The 18,596-nt window shown below is 36.4% G+C and overlaps 1 protein-coding gene across 13 annotated transcripts in view; it reads right to left on the bottom strand.

The window, feature by feature from the left end:
• ZNF644 (zinc finger protein 644) overlaps positions 1–18,596 on the bottom strand; it is an 81,908-nt gene that overhangs the window by 10,638 nt on the left and 52,674 nt on the right. For 9 of the 13 annotated variants that reach the window (XM_075039032.1, XM_075039029.1, XM_075039034.1 and 6 more), the window contains 3 exons: positions 6,996–7,068; positions 2,625–5,671; positions 1,831–2,436 (listed from right to left, as the gene is read on the bottom strand). In XM_075039032.1, coding sequence (XP_074895133.1) covers positions 1,831–2,436; positions 2,625–5,640 — 3,622 coding nt within the window. In that variant the 5' untranslated portion in view covers positions 5,641–5,671; positions 6,996–7,068. Of the gene's footprint in view, positions 1–1,830; positions 2,437–2,624; positions 5,672–6,962; positions 7,069–18,596 lie in introns of all 13 variants that reach the window. The other 4 variants (XM_075039038.1, XM_075039041.1, XM_075039037.1 and 1 more) reach the window with 2 other exon arrangements.

Raw genomic sequence — 18,596 nt, 5'->3', positions numbered from 1 at the left:
CTAAAGATAGATTGTTTTGGTCAACTAATATTTCAAGTTCTCTACTAATAAATTATTAGAAGAATTAATAAAAAAGCTAAAACTACTCAGTTGGAAAGCCTCTGTCTGCAGGAAAGAAAGAATCCTATTCTCCAGCAGCCCACAGAAGACATGCTGTTTTTTTTCAGGCAAGTTACAGAAGAAGAACACCTGGTTGGTAAAAACCTTTTTAAAAACTAAAACCAGAATTAGAAATATTTGCCTTTTTAGGAAAAAGAGAAGAATTTCAACTTGATGTTAAATATTTTCTTATTAACTCAACTGGCACAGTGCGTTAGTTGTCAAATTCTGTTACCTCAGCCACAGATAATTACAGGGCCCCATTCGTAACTGTTAGTACTATGCAAGCATATGTTTACTTTTACCTGGTTGTTCATCACAACCAAACAGGCACTACCTAGTATTCAGCGGTGAATATTAAACAGAAAGCATTACACAGTGTCAGGTTTGGCAAGCTATTCCTTTAGCATTGTTTTTCAAATCATTAAGCCTGTCAAAGATACACTTCCTTTATTAAGCAATCTCCTGTCTTAAAGGACAACCACAGACGTCCAGAAGACATTAAATGTAATTCTGTTCCACCTCTACTATGTCATTTTAGAAAGCCACCTTTGTAAAGAAATTGATTGCCACGCTTTTGTAGTCCCCTAAAAGAACTTCTGAGCACATTGGATTGTTGTTGGTTTTATTTGTTTAAAGGAAGACAAGAACATAGGTGAAAAAGTAGTAGGCACTGCCAGTTTTACTAACCTGCACTGGGTAATAACAAGAAAACGAACAGAACCAAAAAAAAGTCAGGGGTATAAAAATAAGATCCTGCTCCTCAATCTCAAGAATCCTGCAGCATTATAAGGTGGTGTCCAAACAAGAAAACAGGTAAATGCAAGCTCTACATACACATTAAAAAGGATGTTGTAAGAATTCCCCAAGACTAGAAATAACTCTTATGTGACAAATAGGTTAAAAACATCACTCTAAAAGCCTGCTCTATTAGTATACAGAGTATCTACAAGGTTGATTATAGAATTGTTTCATTAGCACAATTCTCAGTGGAGGGGCAATCTCTGTCCATATCAGTCAGGGGCTGTGCATTAGAAAGCTGCTGGCTACAACTGTATTCCAACAAAGCTTGAACCAGCACAGGTCTTCACTCAGAATAGCCAGGCCCTAAGCAAGCATCAGTTTCTCACAGCAGCCGCAGTTTTGAAACAAACAAGAATTAATCTATGTTGTAAGAGTACGTTTGCCTAAAATCATCCAAATTAGTTGACAGTGATTCACCAATTTGGAATATTATGCATTTATAATGGTATCAACAGTTCTGTTAGTTTGAGCAAATGCTGCTTTGCACAAACCTCAAAGATTTATTTTAAATTAAGTAGTTCCCAAACCAGCTGTTTTAATGTCCAGAAACAGGGTTACAAGCCCAAACATTTCAGAACTGTTAGTCTACCAAATATGCACAGACACTTCAACTTGTTATTGCAGGATGTGTCTTCTTCCCTACTGAAGCTCATTTTGTGTCCGCTTTGAAACTGTATGCCCAGCCATATACAGAACAGGAACTATGTTCCATGCAAAAACCCCTCAGTGCTGCTGAGGGTTTTTTTCACTTTAGGAAAAACACGTCAGAAAAATTTGCTGTGCTACCTCTCGCAGTCAGCGTCCTCTGGAAATGAAACAAGAATTAAATGAACAGCATCCCTACTAAAATACTCTGCATTTGTACATTTTCTATGAATTAAAGGATTCTTTGGGATGTTGTCAAGACAGCTAGAAACATCTTCTTACCTGACTGCATAGTCAAGTCCATTTTTTGTGGCTGATACATCAATGGACTGTCTTCATTTAATGGAAGAACACATTTCTGAACAAACCTCTTTCTTGCAGTTTGATTATGAATTTTTTGAGGAGAAATATCAGGATTCCTTTCTTCTCCTAACCTCTTATTTTTCAGGAGTTCTATCAGTGTAAGTGACTGACTTTTTTTTTCACCATGTAGTACTGCTTTTGTTTCATCACATTCATTTAGGAAACTCAGCCCTTCTTCCTCCGATGCAGACACAGATGTATCTTCAGTCTTTAGGCCATTATGGTATGCTTCAAGAGGTATAACATTCTGAGATAAAAAGTCATCATTTGATGCAAATTTCTGAGCAACAAACGGTCTGGGAATAATGCGGCGACTGTTCAAAGCCTTTAGGATTTTTTCATACTTCTCTTCGTTTTGCATCATCTCATTCAGAACACAGATTGGAGACTTGTGTGCGTCCCACTTGGTTTTGCCAAGTCTCTTCAGGTGTCCTCGCACATGATTAGACAATCCAATTTTAGTATCGAACCAGCCTCCACAGAGCTGACACGTATGCTCAGAGGAAGTTTCAGATTTCTCAATCGCTACAAAGAAAATAATTATCATTTTTTTACAATTATATACAGTTAAACATTACAATAGCAAATCACAAGGACAAGAGAGGCTTTACAACAAGATAAAGCAAGTCTTGTTTAGTGCTCAGTAAATCCCTTTGTCCCCTCTACTTCAGACCCAAATTAAAAAAACCAAACCAAACCAAAAAACAACTTACCTTTTCTAACACGTTTAACAGGAGTTCCTGTTCCAGTCCTTTTAAAATGTTGCATTTTGTCACTTGTTGCTATCTGTTCTGGTGAAACAACATGACGGGCTTCATAGCTTAGTCCAGCTCTGTGAAGATGTCCTCTGACATGATTGGACAATCCAACACCTGTTTCAAAGGTTGCTGGACAGTATGGGCAGGACTTCTTTTCAAGCGACAAATCAGTCCAATGGAAAACTGAGTTATGCTTTGGCAATGCTGATCCTACATTTTCTAAATTCTGAGGATCATGCAAATCATGCAAGAAGTTACTACCCTCAGCATCTTCATAATACTCAAAATAAAAGCCATCATTCTGCTCATAACTAAGTGAAGATTTATCACCAGCTTCATGATCTTCCATTTTACCTTTGAATATGGGGAATAGGTTTACATGTTCCTGATTAATATCACTGTAAGATTCATCCTCCACAGACTGTGTAGTGTAATCACATAGTTCAACATTATCCCATGAACTTTCATCCTCCGTTTCATAGCTGTCTTTTTTTTCAGCAGAGTTAAGTTTCTGTAAAACAACAACAGTCATTTTATGCAGAAAATCTGGATAGCAATCCAAATCATCTCCTGTAACAGAGCCTTCCCTCTTGGATTCTTTAACCACTCTTTTTACAGCTACATGCCTACGATCTTTACAGCCTTCTGCCCTTTTGCAATCAAGATTATTTGAATCCATGACAAAACAATTATTATGGGGACTACTTGATGAAGAAAATAAATGTAAAGAACTGACAGAGTTGGACTCTTCCTTTTTTAAATGCAAAGGATAAGAGTCACTAGATTTTTTAATCATCCTGTAGTTTTCATATTTGTGTCTATATAAATAATTACCGCTTGTTTTGACACTAGCTTTCTGTTTTGCTGCTTGATGAAAACATTTAGGTTTCTGGTCAATGCTATTTCTAATCAAAAAGGTCTTGTTTGTAGAATTTAGATTGCACACACTTACAGATGACTGTGAAACGCTTTTCCGAGCCTTCTGTATCCTGTAGGGTCTCTTGTGAAGTTTTGCGAAGTTACTGGACTGTGAAGTAGAGCCAAATGATCTTTTTACATCCTGTTTTAAAACAGAGTTCTTTGGAAAAGTAGAAGATTGTTTGATCAACTGTTTTGTCCTGCTGCCAAAATCTAAAGATTCTTCTATTATGCTGCCTTTCCTTTTTTCTAGTCTAAGATGGCTACCAAAGGGATCAATGCATGATGCTGGGTGCAAATATTCCACATGTTTTTTCAAAATGCTTCTAGCTGAAGTAGTAAATGGACACATCTTACACATATATGTTGATGACTTTTTTGAGGATCCTAAATACGGATCTTTCAAGGATGACTTTTTCTGTGTTTTCCTCTGGGACATGTCGCTACCAATAACTGAACATTTGACTACTGCTCCATGAGCGATCCCTCGATGGCATTCCAGTTCATTTTCTGTCACAGCCATGAAATTGCATTCCTCACAGCAGTAATACCTTTTATCTTTTTCATGGGTCTTCGCATGCTGCACAAATGTTTTGGGACAATTGGTACCAAATACACACTGTGGGCACTGTAACCGTGCACTCCTACCCTCATCCTGAAGTTCTTTCAGCTCACGGATTTCTTCCATCAGTTTCTGCCTTCTTTCCTGGTGAATTATCATATGTTTAAGAAGTGAATTACGATCTCGAAATGTCCTTCCACATTCCCTACATGCATAGGGCCTGGGAACATTGAGATGTCGGAAATGACTGTTCCCATCTAAATGGTACATCATATGCCTATGCAGATGTTTCTTCTCCCTAAAATTCACATTGCACTTTGTACAGGGATAAAATGATGGTTCATCAGTACTGAAAGTAGATGGCGATTCAGAATCATTCTGTTCACATTTATTTTTTAAAGGATTAGAAAGAAAAGTGCTAGTGTGAACAGGAGAAGTATCTTCTGCACAGTTACTAGTGGGACTATAAATGAGCTGCTGGATAGCATCAACAGCTTCCAGCTCTTCATCTGTGGATTCAGGCTTTACTTTACTCAATGAATATTTTTGTGGTTCTACTATTTGTATCTCCTCATTCTGCTCTAAGAAGTCAACAGTTAATAGTTTTGATTTACTAGGAATACAACTGGTATCACCAAAACAGTCTTCAGTATAGCGTGTTATTTTACTAACATCCATTTTCCTTTTTCGCTTTTTTTCCAAGCCTGCTTTACAGTGAATGGGAGACTTCTCTATTGTTTCTTCATTTGTCATAAGAAACTGTATAAACTCTTTTTGTGGATCCCAGCTGGGATCACATACCGATCTGAAACCACCTGTACCTGAGGAAATGCCTGTTAATGTATCGACACAATCATCTTTTACTAGTAAATTTTTATCATCCTCACAAACTTCTACTTGGCCTACTAAAGTGCTATCTACACTATTTCCTACTGATTTCTGTGAATCACAACCAATTGAAGCAGAGGTAGGTAGATTTTTAATGGAATGAGTCAGGTTCTTAGCATGTGCTACATCAGGTAACAAAAATAAAACTTGGTGCTGATTTGATTTCTGTGTTGTACTCTTTGCAGGCAGCTGAAGATCATGAACCACTGTCAAAGTTGAGCAGGAATCTGTGTGATGACCTACAGGCTGTCCAGTGGTTAATGAAACACTGCCTTTATTCATAATGGAAGTCTTAGTTGAGGTGGAGTGTGAAACTGGTCCATTAACAGCAGTTCCTCTAGACAAGATAAAGTTTTCACTAGAAACAGTAGGAGCACCAGTGTGTATAAATAGAGAAGTCTGGCCTCCACTTAAGGCTTTTTCAGATCTGTCCCTTGATAGCTCCTCAGGCAGAGTCAATGTATTGTTCTTCTGAAATGACGTGTCGCTCTCTTGTGGTTTAGGAATGCCACCTTCTTCCTCAGATATGAAATTATCATCAGATAGGATTTCTTCTTCTTCTTTAGCACCAGTGACTTCAGTATTTATTTCTAAATCATCCATATTGCTGGTCTGTCCATTAAGTACATTTACACTAAAAAACAAACAAGAAAAGAATCAGGGAATCACAGAAATAAATAATGGCAATTTTAATTCACAGTTTTTTTCAGGATCACCCTTCTCCATACTCTAATCTAAAAATGTTTTGAACTTGTTAAAAATGCAATTTTTTAAATTTAGGATATTAAAGACATGTTTAAAATTAACCGATGAAGTAATTAAAAAATTATACCTTTCTGCTATGCTATATTAATAACCATACAGCAAACTAGTCACTGCCCACTATCACAGTTCAAAAAAGCCTGAACACCCATACGCAAGCAAGATGGGGGGAATGAGATTGTCAAAAACTGTGCAAATACATTCTACAAGTAGATTAACATAAACACAAGAGTTTATCTTTAGTTGTTTTCTAAAAGTAAAACAAGACATCTGCTAGTAATTTTAGTGATTTTCAAAAAAAAAAAAAAGCAAATCATACTTCCCTTTAGCACCCAGGAAACTAAAATAATCTTTATGTATCAAGGTAGCGCTTTTTTCAAAGTGCTTCTATACAACTGACCTGATGCTACACAGAAGCCTGCAGAAGTGTTAACTTTAGTATTAAAGGAGAAAACACAACTAAGCTGATTTTGAACATCTGATTACTGATAGAGACATAGCAAAGAATCAAACTCACTGAAGAAATTAAATGTCTTCCCATTCCCTTCTTACAAAAGGATTCTCCTTGCTTTAAAATGAATCAGTCAGATCTTGGTTATGTTATAAGGCCATTTTAAGTGGTAAGCAAATCAAATAGCATCTTCTCAAAGGTGGGAAAAACCCCACAATTAGAAAGAAACATTTAATTAGGATTTACATACCAGAGAAAATCACCATGTTGAATCCAGAGCATGACAATAATAGTATCTGCTAGTACAGAGAACTACTACATATTAATTCCTTCTGGGAGGCCTTGTGTACGTAAATATGTCTTCCTACAAGTGACTTCCATTCATACACAAAATCATCTACGAAATGTTTAGTGACCACAAAAGAGTTGCCTACACGTGAAAAAATCAGCGTGTAATAAACAGGAGTGTGAACTTAAGTCTACCCTGGCATTTACCTCTTACACGGGTCCTCGGTACACAATAAGCATAAGGCATTAAAACACCCATCTAGGAGTTGGAAACATCTATCTGTATTTTACAGAAATCACATATTTTACCCTTAAAGAGCACTATTCACTTTGATCTTCTGGGGGATTTGATTCCTGCCATCACATACTTAGGTTCAATTACTGATTAACATTTTGACTACAGCTCAGTTAAAAGGAGTCATACCTAGACTCTTTGAATTAAGATGTTATAACTCACAACTAATATCCATGGCTCCCTGCAATGGTCCTTCACCAAAATCAAGGAAGACCACTCTTGACATCCTTTTTTCCTAAGGAGAGAAAACAACCTGGTTAAACACCACCACTTTCAGCTTTATACATCACTCTCTAAAATGAGTCCAGCATTTCTATTAGCTTTTTCAATTCAACATTATGATAGCTATCCACACAATTCAAAGCTAGCTACGGCCTCATGGAAATTTTCTGTTACTGTGCTTGTTTTGTTTCAAATCAGCAAAAGGACAAAACAAATATTTTAACCTCCTTTAAGTTTGTAAAAACAAACCTTAATTTAATATGACTTATTTACTATTTTGAAGATAAAAGTAACTATATTTGGAGTAGAAATAGAATGAAAAAATTTTGCCATTAAAAAAAATGTTTCCTTTGCTACTCAATCATTGAACTAGCCAATTTAGAAATACAGCTATGCTTGTGTCAGATGCATAATAAATGCTTAAAATATAGGAAATATTTTATTGTATTATTTATCTATAACATACCTTTATGCAAATGTTCTACCAGACACCCCAGTTTCTCATCTTCCCATTTCTTAGATTTTTGCATTTCTTTGCTGTTTTGAGGTGGGTCATTTTCTACCATAATAAAGACTTCCAATAAGATCACATTCAAAGCTATCATCCTAAAATGGTGATAATGCAGCACCCAGCAGGAGTCTTTACATCATGTACATGAGTTAGAAACAGGCAGTGCAAACATGCACTAAGAATCTGTAACGCAGAAGTCAACTAAAAGTGAAACCTCCAAGGATGCACAACAGCTCCAACAATTTTACAACTGAACAGTGGAAGCTTTTTATAGTATCAGGCAGCAGATTATAAAAATGTTCACAATAAGTTTAGAAGAAACTTAGCCAGTTTTGCCTGAAAGATGTGCGTTTTCCTTGTTTTATTACTGCAGAGGTAGACAAATGTATGCTCAGTCAATTTGAGAGCCTATATTAGCTTTTCTCAACAGGAAGCAACGTTGCTAACGAAGTGGTAAATTCAGTGTTAATGAGTGGCTTCACTGCTACCACCTCTGAGGTAAAGCCTTCCATGTTCCAAGTTCCACCCATCTGTTCTGGTGTGAGGGGTTCAGAGGAAGAACAGACGCTTCCCATTTAAAGCAACTTCATCGGTACCCCCCGAACAGCAGGGAGGCAAACTGAGAATATCGTGCCTGCTTGGAGATTGCTATCCTCATTATCAGAATGGCTCCTGAAAACTTTTCACAGGTTTATGTGACGAAGAGAAAACCATGTTGCTCCACATACAAAACCATACTGACGCTAAATATTCGTGTTAAAGCTCAAGTTAGAAAGGTGGCTAGGGCACCATACGATCACCTTTAAACTGAGACTCTCTTCAGAGTTGTCATGAGCAGTATCTAAAACATTACACTGTGCAATCTTGTAAGAGATTCTTTTCCATATTGTGTATTTATGGAGACTGTGAACTATTCCATATGGATCTGATTAGAAGTCTTCTATGGTAATACAGCTGTCCCTACAGATTTCAGTCTTTGAATCAAGCCTGAAATGCTAACTGTATCAATAATATCGCTGTTACATTTTAATAATTTTCTGCTAATTATCACATTTTTTCCAGCTATCAGGGTGGTAAAATTCACTATTTTACATGCAGGACAATAAGAAAGCTAGCAGTTTTAACAGTGTGGTATTAAAGAAAATACATAAAATATCTTTTTACATTACAGTAATTTAGAGTCTTGTGATGACACTGAGCCAACATGCAAAACTTCATTTACAGTACCTACTCCATGTGTAGAAATTTATGCAGCAACAATGATAGGTGTAACTAGACACATGCAAGAAAACATTCCACACAATGCCACCATTTTTGAGGAAATGTTATCATCTAACTTGTACCATTCAGGAAGCGCAACACCCAAACTGAAACACTACCTAATTCAAACACTCTGGGGAAAAAAATTTAAGTTTTAAAATTATCTTATCTATACATATCACAAATACAAAATTATTAATCCTGTCAAAATATTTGGGAATTAAACCTTACTTAGTGTATCTGAAAAATTAAACAGTGAGATCAAACTTCAAATTTGCTGCAAATAGTGCTTGTTATATCCTCTACCAGGGCAGGCACTATACAGTTGAGGTAATTTTTATTTTTATTTAAGCACACAGTGCAGTATACCTTGGAGATATGTAAGTGTAAAAATGGCAATGCTCAAAAAGCCTACACAAGCATACACAATCCCAGGCTCATACCTTTGAAACACACTTTATCTAAAAGGCTAGGCCACATTCAATTCAATTATTTCAGTTAAACCTAGAATGACTGTGGTGCAGTTAACAGTGTTATTCCTGGTTTATGTGATACTTTATTTATTATATAGAAATTATTTCATATTCAAAAGTAGAAAACAACCAATTATTTAGCCAACTAAGCTACATTCCACCCCTATTTAATTAAGTACTTTTAAATTTACATAATTTTTAATATTGTTTTTCTTCATAAAACATCAGTTTTTAAAATCCTAATGAGTTCTACAGATACGCCTGTGGCCAGATAGTCTAAGCATTAAAAAAAGTGTAAGGTCAGATCTATCTTCAAGCTGACAGATCATAATTTAAATGCCTTAAGCTAATCTTACTGTCTCAAAAATCTTGAACATCAGTATTTTTGCAAACTATCAGCACTTGCTATAACACCCTTACTACACTACATCTTGAGGTTACTACAGAAGAAATGAGGTGATAATTGCATATTAACATAATTATTCGGTAATCCCTCTGAGCAAGCTTCCTAGGTCACTCAGTAATTCAGATTAGATGCAACCTTCCTGTCATCAGATCTATGCTGTCCACTTTTTGTTCATTAATAATTCTTTTTGATAGGAATGTACTTAATTCCATTGTTCTATGTACATTATTAATTGTATTTATTACCAGTAGGTTTATGAAATTTCCAAATTCTTATTTCATAATGACAACCGTCACTATGTAATAGGGTCATACACCAAATTAAGGGTATTGCCTTCATGCAATGCTAGTTCATTAAAGCTTACACTCCAGTGCTAAGTGTACTTACTACGCTTTGCCTAGTAGCAGTTGTAGTTAAAGATTTTTCAGTTTCTGTCACAAACCCCATGTTATTTTACAAGGATTTACAATAGATCTGAAAGCACACTGGAGCTGAAAAATTAAGATGGAAAAAATCTGGTTGAGTTTGTGAAAAGCATGAAGTGCTTTTATGTGTTTTGATATCAAGTTTCTCATTAAATTCATAAATATAAGCCAATGAGCTAAAACACAGAGCACAAACACTTAGAAGCCACCTCCTAAATGGATTGAATTTAATCAGCCTAGTTAAATTAAATGAAGAAATATAGTGTCTTTCAGCAATGCTGCAATGAAGGCAAAAATATACTTGTCCTGTGCTAAGTAACTCGTCGGAAGTCAAGTTCTTTAAGCAGATATGTGAATAACCATGACATTCAAGGGATTATTCAAATATTCAAGAGATAGGAAAGGTGTTTCAGGTTTGCACTGTTCCCACTTAGATTTTTCTTCAAGACTTTGTCATATAAGTAGACAAAACTAACAAAACCTATCATTTTATCCACAAGCATTCCTGTAATAAAGCTTTCTCAAATGACAGATTATGTTAACAATGATGAAACCAATGTCACAGATTTTTAGGCAACAAACAGCAGACCAGAGAGTGCTTAAGTACATCCTGGCACAGGACTAAAGAGGCATCTCTTTCCATTCTGCCCCATTACGCAGCCTACTCCTTTAAAAACTTAATCATGCCAAACGTCAAGCATGGCACTTCCATCAGAAGTGGAATGTTTAAGAACCTTTTGAAAATGAAGGTTTGTACAGAGTCAGAGAAACTAGTAGTGTACTAGCATAAACCAGCCACATCTTGAGAAAAAAAATCAAGTTATTTAGAGGATACCTGCACAGTAATTTTGCCTCTTCCATACAGAAATGCACAGTTCACACCTCCCGAGTTTTGGGTGTTATCTAGCAATATGAATACCCCAAGTCAATAAAAAAATCACAATACTTTGACCATTAGAAGAATACCTATTACTTGTTTTCCACTTCATCTCTTCTTAAAAAGCTATCCAGATCCACCCTTCAGATGGAAATAGAAACACAAAACCTGACAACCAACCAGAGGATGAGTCAGTGACCCACCTTGCCTTCCTCCAGCTTCTATTTGTGTTTGCAAATTAAGTTGTTGAAAATAACATTCCCTTCTGCACAGCAGAGACAATGACCATTTGTAGACTGCCTTAGCTTTGAAACCTACAAATTCACCTGAACATTTCTGGAATTTTTTTAAACTTCTATAGTGTAGAGACACCTTGTTTAATATGCACACCACCATGAATACTGCCCTCGCACACCTACATTACATACAAGTATATGGTTATTAATATAACTACAGTCTGAGGAGTTCCACTGAAAACTAGTTATCTTCAATTCAGATCCATAGCTCTTCACATGAAAACAAAACATCAGGAAAACTCTCATAGCTAATCAGACTCCCATATTCAAAATTACTTTTAAAGCAGCAAGAAAAATTACTGATAGGACACTAAGAAGTTGTATTATGCCTAAATAAAGAAATACAGATTTATTGTCACCCACAGTATAACCTTTTGTTATACTGTTGAAAGACTGAGTTGTCATATCTCTGTGGAAAAAGCTGACCAAAGAGAAACTTTGAATCATAGAGGAGTCATCACACAAAAACAGCCCGTCTTTTCAGTAAGATTATACTTGGGAACATCAAGCCTGAAGCACACTTTTTCAGAAAAAGTTATTTACCTGAAACTTTATTTCTAATGAAACAATTTCTTCAAAAGCTGTATGTCACATAGTAAGGAAAAAAAAAGAGTTTCCTTATAAATGTCAACATTTCAGAAACTTGGTTTCTGGTCTGAAATATTTAAGAGTGGTATTTCAATATCTCGCATGTGAAAGGAAACAGTACACAACTGAAGAATGACAGTCTTACAATTCAGAAATCATAGAAGAGAATACCATTACTGCCACCGGCCATTCTTAATGTTGTTCCTCTAATATTGATTTGCTTGGGAAAATAAACCAGTTTGTCACAATGGGGTGCATCATGCTAAAATTCAATACTGAAATCAATAAAATAAATGACAATACAATTTAAGTGTCACAAGAATCAGATGTATGACTTTAAAAAAATCTCTTCTAGTTTTAAGTGCTAATGCAGCAGTTTAAGATGGTTTCATTGCTAGAGACTTTTCAAAGTGATTTAGGTATTTCTAAAAGATGCCTAGGTAGTACAAAAAAAAATAATCAAGACTTTGAATCTGGTAACTTCAGAACAGTCACACAAGTCCACAGGCTTCCATACCTCCCCTCCTCCAGCATTCCACAACACTTTTCATAGAGGACAGCCAAGTACATAAGTCTCCATGTTCCTGCAGCTCTTTGTCTAGTTTGGATTTTTAGTAGTATGATCTAGTTTGAATTGCACTGCCATTAGTTTCTACTAAAGGTAAGAAGTACAATAAAATATGGAATTTTCCTAAATGCAGACACACAGTAAAGACTAGCAGCATTCCAGTAAGACAGACATTTGAAAACACAGACTTAATGTTCTGTGATAATACACATTTCTCTCCAAAACTGTTTGTTCCCTTATGTACTTTACATGCAGAGATAAATTCTTTTCCGTTACGTCAATCTGACATGCTCACACCTTTTTTTGTCTGTAAAGAAACTGAATGTTTGGGAAAACACTTTTCATCTCTTTCATTACCATTACTGTGTTTTTCAGTCAAATGTATTCTTAAGCCTAAAGTATGGTAGCAAAAATTGCTTTTTATCTAGATACAGTATGACAAATAGTCTATTAACCACCAACATTACAAAACAAAAAAGTTTCTCATTACAGTCTATAAATAAAAGCCCTGCTCCCATCCTTGTTGTGAGACAATATTTTTATCAGGCTGCCAAAAAATTGAGGGTTGTGATCAGCGGTACAAAGTGTAGCTGGTGGCCAGTAACTAGCGCTGTATCCTGGGGTCACTACTGGGTCCAACACTGTTCAACATCTTCATTAATGACCTGGATGATGGGGCAGAAGGTACCCTCAGAAAGTTTGCTGATGATACAAGACTGAGCGGAGTGGCTGATACACCAGAGGGTTGTGCTGCCATTCAGATGGACCTCAACAGGCTGGAGAAATGGGCTGACAGAAACCTCATGAAGTTCAACAAAGGAAAGTATGAAGTCCTGCCCCATGAATAACCACATGCACCAGTACATGCTGGGAAGCAGCTTTGCAGAGAAGTACCTGGTGGTCCTGTTGGACAGCAAGCTGGACATGAGCTAGCAATGTGCCCTTGTGGCAAAGAAGGCCAATAGTATCATGGTCTGTGTTAGGAGTGTTGCCAGCACACTGAGGGAGTTGATCCTTCCCCTCTACTCAGCACTGGTAAGGCTACACCTGGAGTAGTGTGTCCAGTTCTGGACTGTCCAGTCCAAGAGAAATATGGAGCTATTGGACAGAGTCCAGCAAAGGGCTACTAAGACAATTAAGAGACTGGAGTATCTCGTATGAGGAAAGGTTGATAGAGTTAGGACTGTTCGGAGAGAGGAGAGAGGAGAGAAGAAGCTTACTAGGATCTCATCAACATGTACAAACATCTGAAGGGAGGGTACAAAAAAGATACAGAGTTAGACTCCTTCCAGTGGCGTTCAGTGATAGGACAAGCAGCAATGGGCACAAACTAAAATACATGAGTTTCCACCTGAAAACAAGGAAAACTTTTTTTTCTGTGAGAGTGACTGGCACAGGTTGCTTAGAGAGGCTGTAGAGCCTCCAACCTTGGAGACATTCAACAGCTGTCCAGACATAGTCCTGGGCAAGCTGCTCTAGGTGACCCTGCTTAACACAGAGGATTGGACAAGATCTCCACAGGTCCCTTCCAACCTCAACCATTCTGTGATTCTGTTTTAGTACACTTTGCCACATAGTATCCCAATTCTTGCTTACTTCTCTTTGGAGTGCTCCATATGCTCAGACTATCCACTTTTTTCTTTCATTTCAAAATATCAGCAATATAGGCACAACAGTATTTTAATCAAAAAGAAGTTTCCAACCACTAACTTCGGATTTGTCGTTCTGACAGCTTAAGAAAATTACACAAAAATAATCAGGTATACAGCAAAAGTGCATTCTCTCTATCCCAAGTTACATAGAACATATTCACAGCAAAACTATAATTTGATGCCCCTCTCCCTTCTATCTCTCTTCCAGTGTTCCTGTTTTCCAGAGTTCTCTCACTAAATAAAATAATATTATTACTCACTAAGTAAAGTACTATTATCACACTCAAATTTATTAACAGGCATTTCCAAAGTACCCCCTCATTTTCTATTAGTTTTTCTACAGTTCAGGACTTTCCACAGGATGAATTCCTCTTCTATGTCACAATTTACTTAGATGCCTTCTTGAAATGTCACATCTCAGAGGGGCCTAAGGATGCTGAACTCTCAGTGTTGGCTTTTCAGGCAATACAATAAAAGTATTTCCTCCTCATGGGACCCCTCCCACCAGCAATGCTCTGTTATAACGGTTACAGTGAGTGAGACATTTCACAAAGAGCACAGGCTTAGGAAAGTACCTGCATTCCTCCAGGCTCTAGTCTCATCACTACACTCCTTACGTGGGAGATAATACTAAAACGAAAGACCTGCTGTCATTGCAAAAGATTTTGGCTTGCAGAGAAGAGGAAGTAGTCTCAACATTGAGCCATATGCTGTCAAATTACTGTGCTATACATTGGAATTATGCTTTCCTTTTAGCAAAGCCAATTTAAGCAATCCCTGCCTTCCTCCACTCCCCCATGTTCCTTCTTTCACACTTTTTCAACAATTTCATTATCCAGTTTAAAAGGCAAGGACCCACACACTTGCCGAATTGGCACAACTGAGAGGCAACAACTATGAGTAAGGGCACAAACTTTTACTAGTTTTGTTGACAGAAGAATCTACTGGGGAATCTTTTCCTAAAATTTGTTATCAATAAATAAAAAACTGAAAATGCAGAGAACATTTCAGAAGAGAAAAAAGAAGCTTTGGCAGTCCTCTATTTAACCGTAAAAGACAACATCATATGAAGAACACTACCATGAAGCAAATTTTATGTTCTAAAATTACTTGAAGTACAATACTCAATCGAAGTAAAATGCTAGAAGTGAATGCTAAAATAATTCAACTGGGGAACATTAAATACATCTTCTGAGAATACTATTAACACAAGAAAAACTCTTAAATTACATATTAGACATGATAGCTAGATTTTCCATAGAGACATACAAATGCAAATCCTTCAAGTAGGTTAAATGAAATGTATTTTCATTTCTAAAACACATCACTAACTTTTAGAAATTAAAAAAAAAAAAATCTGCTCCCCCTTAACCCACAGTTTTACAAAAATCAAAGTCACTTTATCTGCTCAGAAATAAGTCCTTTTGAAGCCAGGTACTGCCACCAAGTGGTGGTGAAATTCTGTATGCATACCTAATTATTCCCCACATGTAGAGCACACAACTGAAAACATCTCCCCAGCTGCCAAATATGAGCAATGATGTACTAACACAAAGACATTTAAAACTAATCAATCAAAGCAGAACCAACAGAAATTTTGCATCCAAATCTAAAACTGACTTTCAATTTAAAACAAAGGTTTTCCCTACAATTCAGTCTTTTTGTTCAGCCACCTTTTGTGAGTAGTTGGGCAAAGAACCCTTTCTTCCAATACAAATCCAATATATATCAACAAACTGACTCTAATAATTAGGTTTTTTCCGTAACTTTATACAAATCCCCAATGATTACAACTACATGGCCACAGAAGCCTTATTTTTACTGTAATCCCAAATTTCAGAGAAAGGTGAATTCAGTAACTGAAGCAAAAGACCTACCTCTTAAGGTATGAACATCAAGCTTGTTATTTGGATAAGCTATCCAATGTACTTTTTCATAGAATGTAAAGAGCACAACCAGACTGGGAAGGGTTTTTAGAAGTCGGGTATATTTGACTATTTTTTACAGGAATATTTCTCAAATTCATTGACCTACATTGTTAGTTACCTGCATGAACTAGTAGTCCTGAAGTGTCAGTCCTGCAGATCACAGATGAAAACTTGCATGACAACATGATGCTGCATCACGGATTTACAGTATACTTTCTTACAGACGACATTAAGAACAGTTTAACCCAATTCTATTGAGACAGATCTTTGGACATGACACACCTTTCAACTTTGGAAAAATTCTGGCCTTATTCCTTATTATATTAAATAAAAGTTGTAATTCTTTTTATCCAGCATGACCTAGCAATTTCTCACGCTTTTTGCTTTTTTGGCTGATAACTATTTGCTGTACATACTTCAATAGTATCACAAATTTTAAGATTGTCTCTCCTGCTAATGTAGAGACACTTCTTAACTCCTAAAGCATGCTATCTTTCCCAATTACGAAAAGGCTACCTGAAATGAACGCTCTTGTTTTTACTCATTTAATTTAGAAACTTAGTGTAATGAATTACATTAGTGATATTCACTCAACCTTACCAGCAAACTGGCTCTTATCATCCTCTATATTCTTTCAGTTATCAAGGGTTAAAAAGCTGGTAAGATTGTAAGTAACAGCACCAGGTACGGCCAAAAAAACATCTTGTACCTTTTTAGATTAAGAACAAACAATTCTGTCAACTTGGAGAAAGTTGTCATCCTTACCAATGAACATACAAAATAAGAGTTTTTAAAAGACCCAAAGCTATAACTCTGTACGTGACCAGAAGAACAGGCAAAACTCCTAATTCCAAGTGAAAAGATAAGGTCACCTTGGCACCAAATTAGGTGCAAAACTAATAACTGGGTTTTGTTTGGTTAGTTAGGGTTTCTTTGCTTGGTTTTTGTTGTTGTTTTGGGGTTTGTTTTGTTTTGTCTTCTTCTTCTTTAAAGAGTCACCACCATAAATGATTTAACGGCAGAAAACTCAACTTCATGTTACCAGGATAATATGAACAAGATGAAAATTGTATGAGATTCCTATCTGAGCTAAAGAAACACAAATCCCACATACTCAAATTTATGCTGTGCTGAATTCTGTATATAACCTATCCTTCTTCAACATCTGTGGTGCTGTTACTAATTTATTACATCCTCTACTTTTAGGTAAAGCAATACTAGCAACACAGTTTCTGGAAGCAAGCCTGTTTTTGCCTGATATCTCAAATGCTTAAAATCTGACCTCACTCTACACACTGTACAGGGAAATTCAGCACAAGCATCTACCTTCCATAACCCTTCCTGTTACACAGAAGTGTGACCCATTATACTGTTAACACATTGAGACCAAGATTATTGTTTCCTAGCTTTCCCCCATATTTAACAAGATAGGTCCTCCTATGGAGCTCAGAAGATGCAGTCTGGAAGTCAGAAAATCTAAGAACAAAGACTACAGTTATCCTAATAAAGTACATTCACTGTTTGTAACTAGTATCTTACACCTGTGCATTTTTAACTGGCAGTAGATTTTTTTTTTTATTTCCAGAAGTCAGGATATCATACATTTTATATTTGCATTAGGAAAGTAAATTATTTCAAATCAGAAGAACAAAACCCCCAAATCCTTTACTCAAAGAAAACCGACATGGAAAGCATGCTATCAGGGTCATTAGGAAATGCATTCTGGTCAAGGGTGCAAGAAAAATGTTTGAGCAAATCATTAAATAGCATTTTTAGCTATTGCTTTAAATGACATAAGCTCACACAAAAGGACAAGCCTGCACCAAGTTGTGGGAGTTACGTTCACTGTTTAGAAGTCTACAAGATGCTGCAGCCACCACACTCATAAGTGGAGACAGAAGACAGAGGCAGTTAGGAAATGCAGGTTGTTCTTTAAAATGAAGTCTTTCAGTCATCCTTGCTGCCCTTTTCTGAACCTTCTTCAACTCTGCTATGTCGTTTTTCAGCCACAGGACTAGACTAATACTCAAAAAGCAATACACATTGCAATACAATGCATCTATGGTACACCACAAATTTGTATAGCCGGGTCTGGTTTTTTTGTTTTGTTGCAGTTTTTGTTTTGTTCCCTGATGATGTGTAATATTTTCATTGATTTACTGACTATTCAGTTGTCATTTTTACAGAACTGTCAGAACCTCAAGAACTCCTCCAAGCAATAACAATATTGATCAAGCATCATTACACTGTTCCATGTATTCTTTTACACATTTTTCTGTCCTCTTGTTATGTATGCAAGAGTACAGGCTTTCTCCTCAGAGACCAGCTTTTTTCTATTATACACAGCTAACCACCATTAAAATGAAAGGTCTTTGGAGTTTCATTCAGAAGATTTCATGCTTAAAGAACACACTCAGTTATTTATACATTAGACTTCTCAACTAATTTTCTGTATTTAAACCAGTAATGAGGTAACACTTAAATTAAGGAAAGACAGAACAAACTGTAAGCATCAAGTACTGAAAGCATTAAAAGGCCTAGGGAACAATCTAAATCT

This window comes from Buteo buteo, chromosome 10, assembly GCF_964188355.1.
Source record: "Buteo buteo chromosome 10, bButBut1.hap1.1, whole genome shotgun sequence".
NCBI classification, from domain to species: Eukaryota; Metazoa; Chordata; class Aves; order Accipitriformes; family Accipitridae; genus Buteo; species Buteo buteo.
The sequence above is the reverse complement of the archived record's forward strand: the minus strand, read 5'-3'. Positions and strand labels throughout refer to the sequence as shown.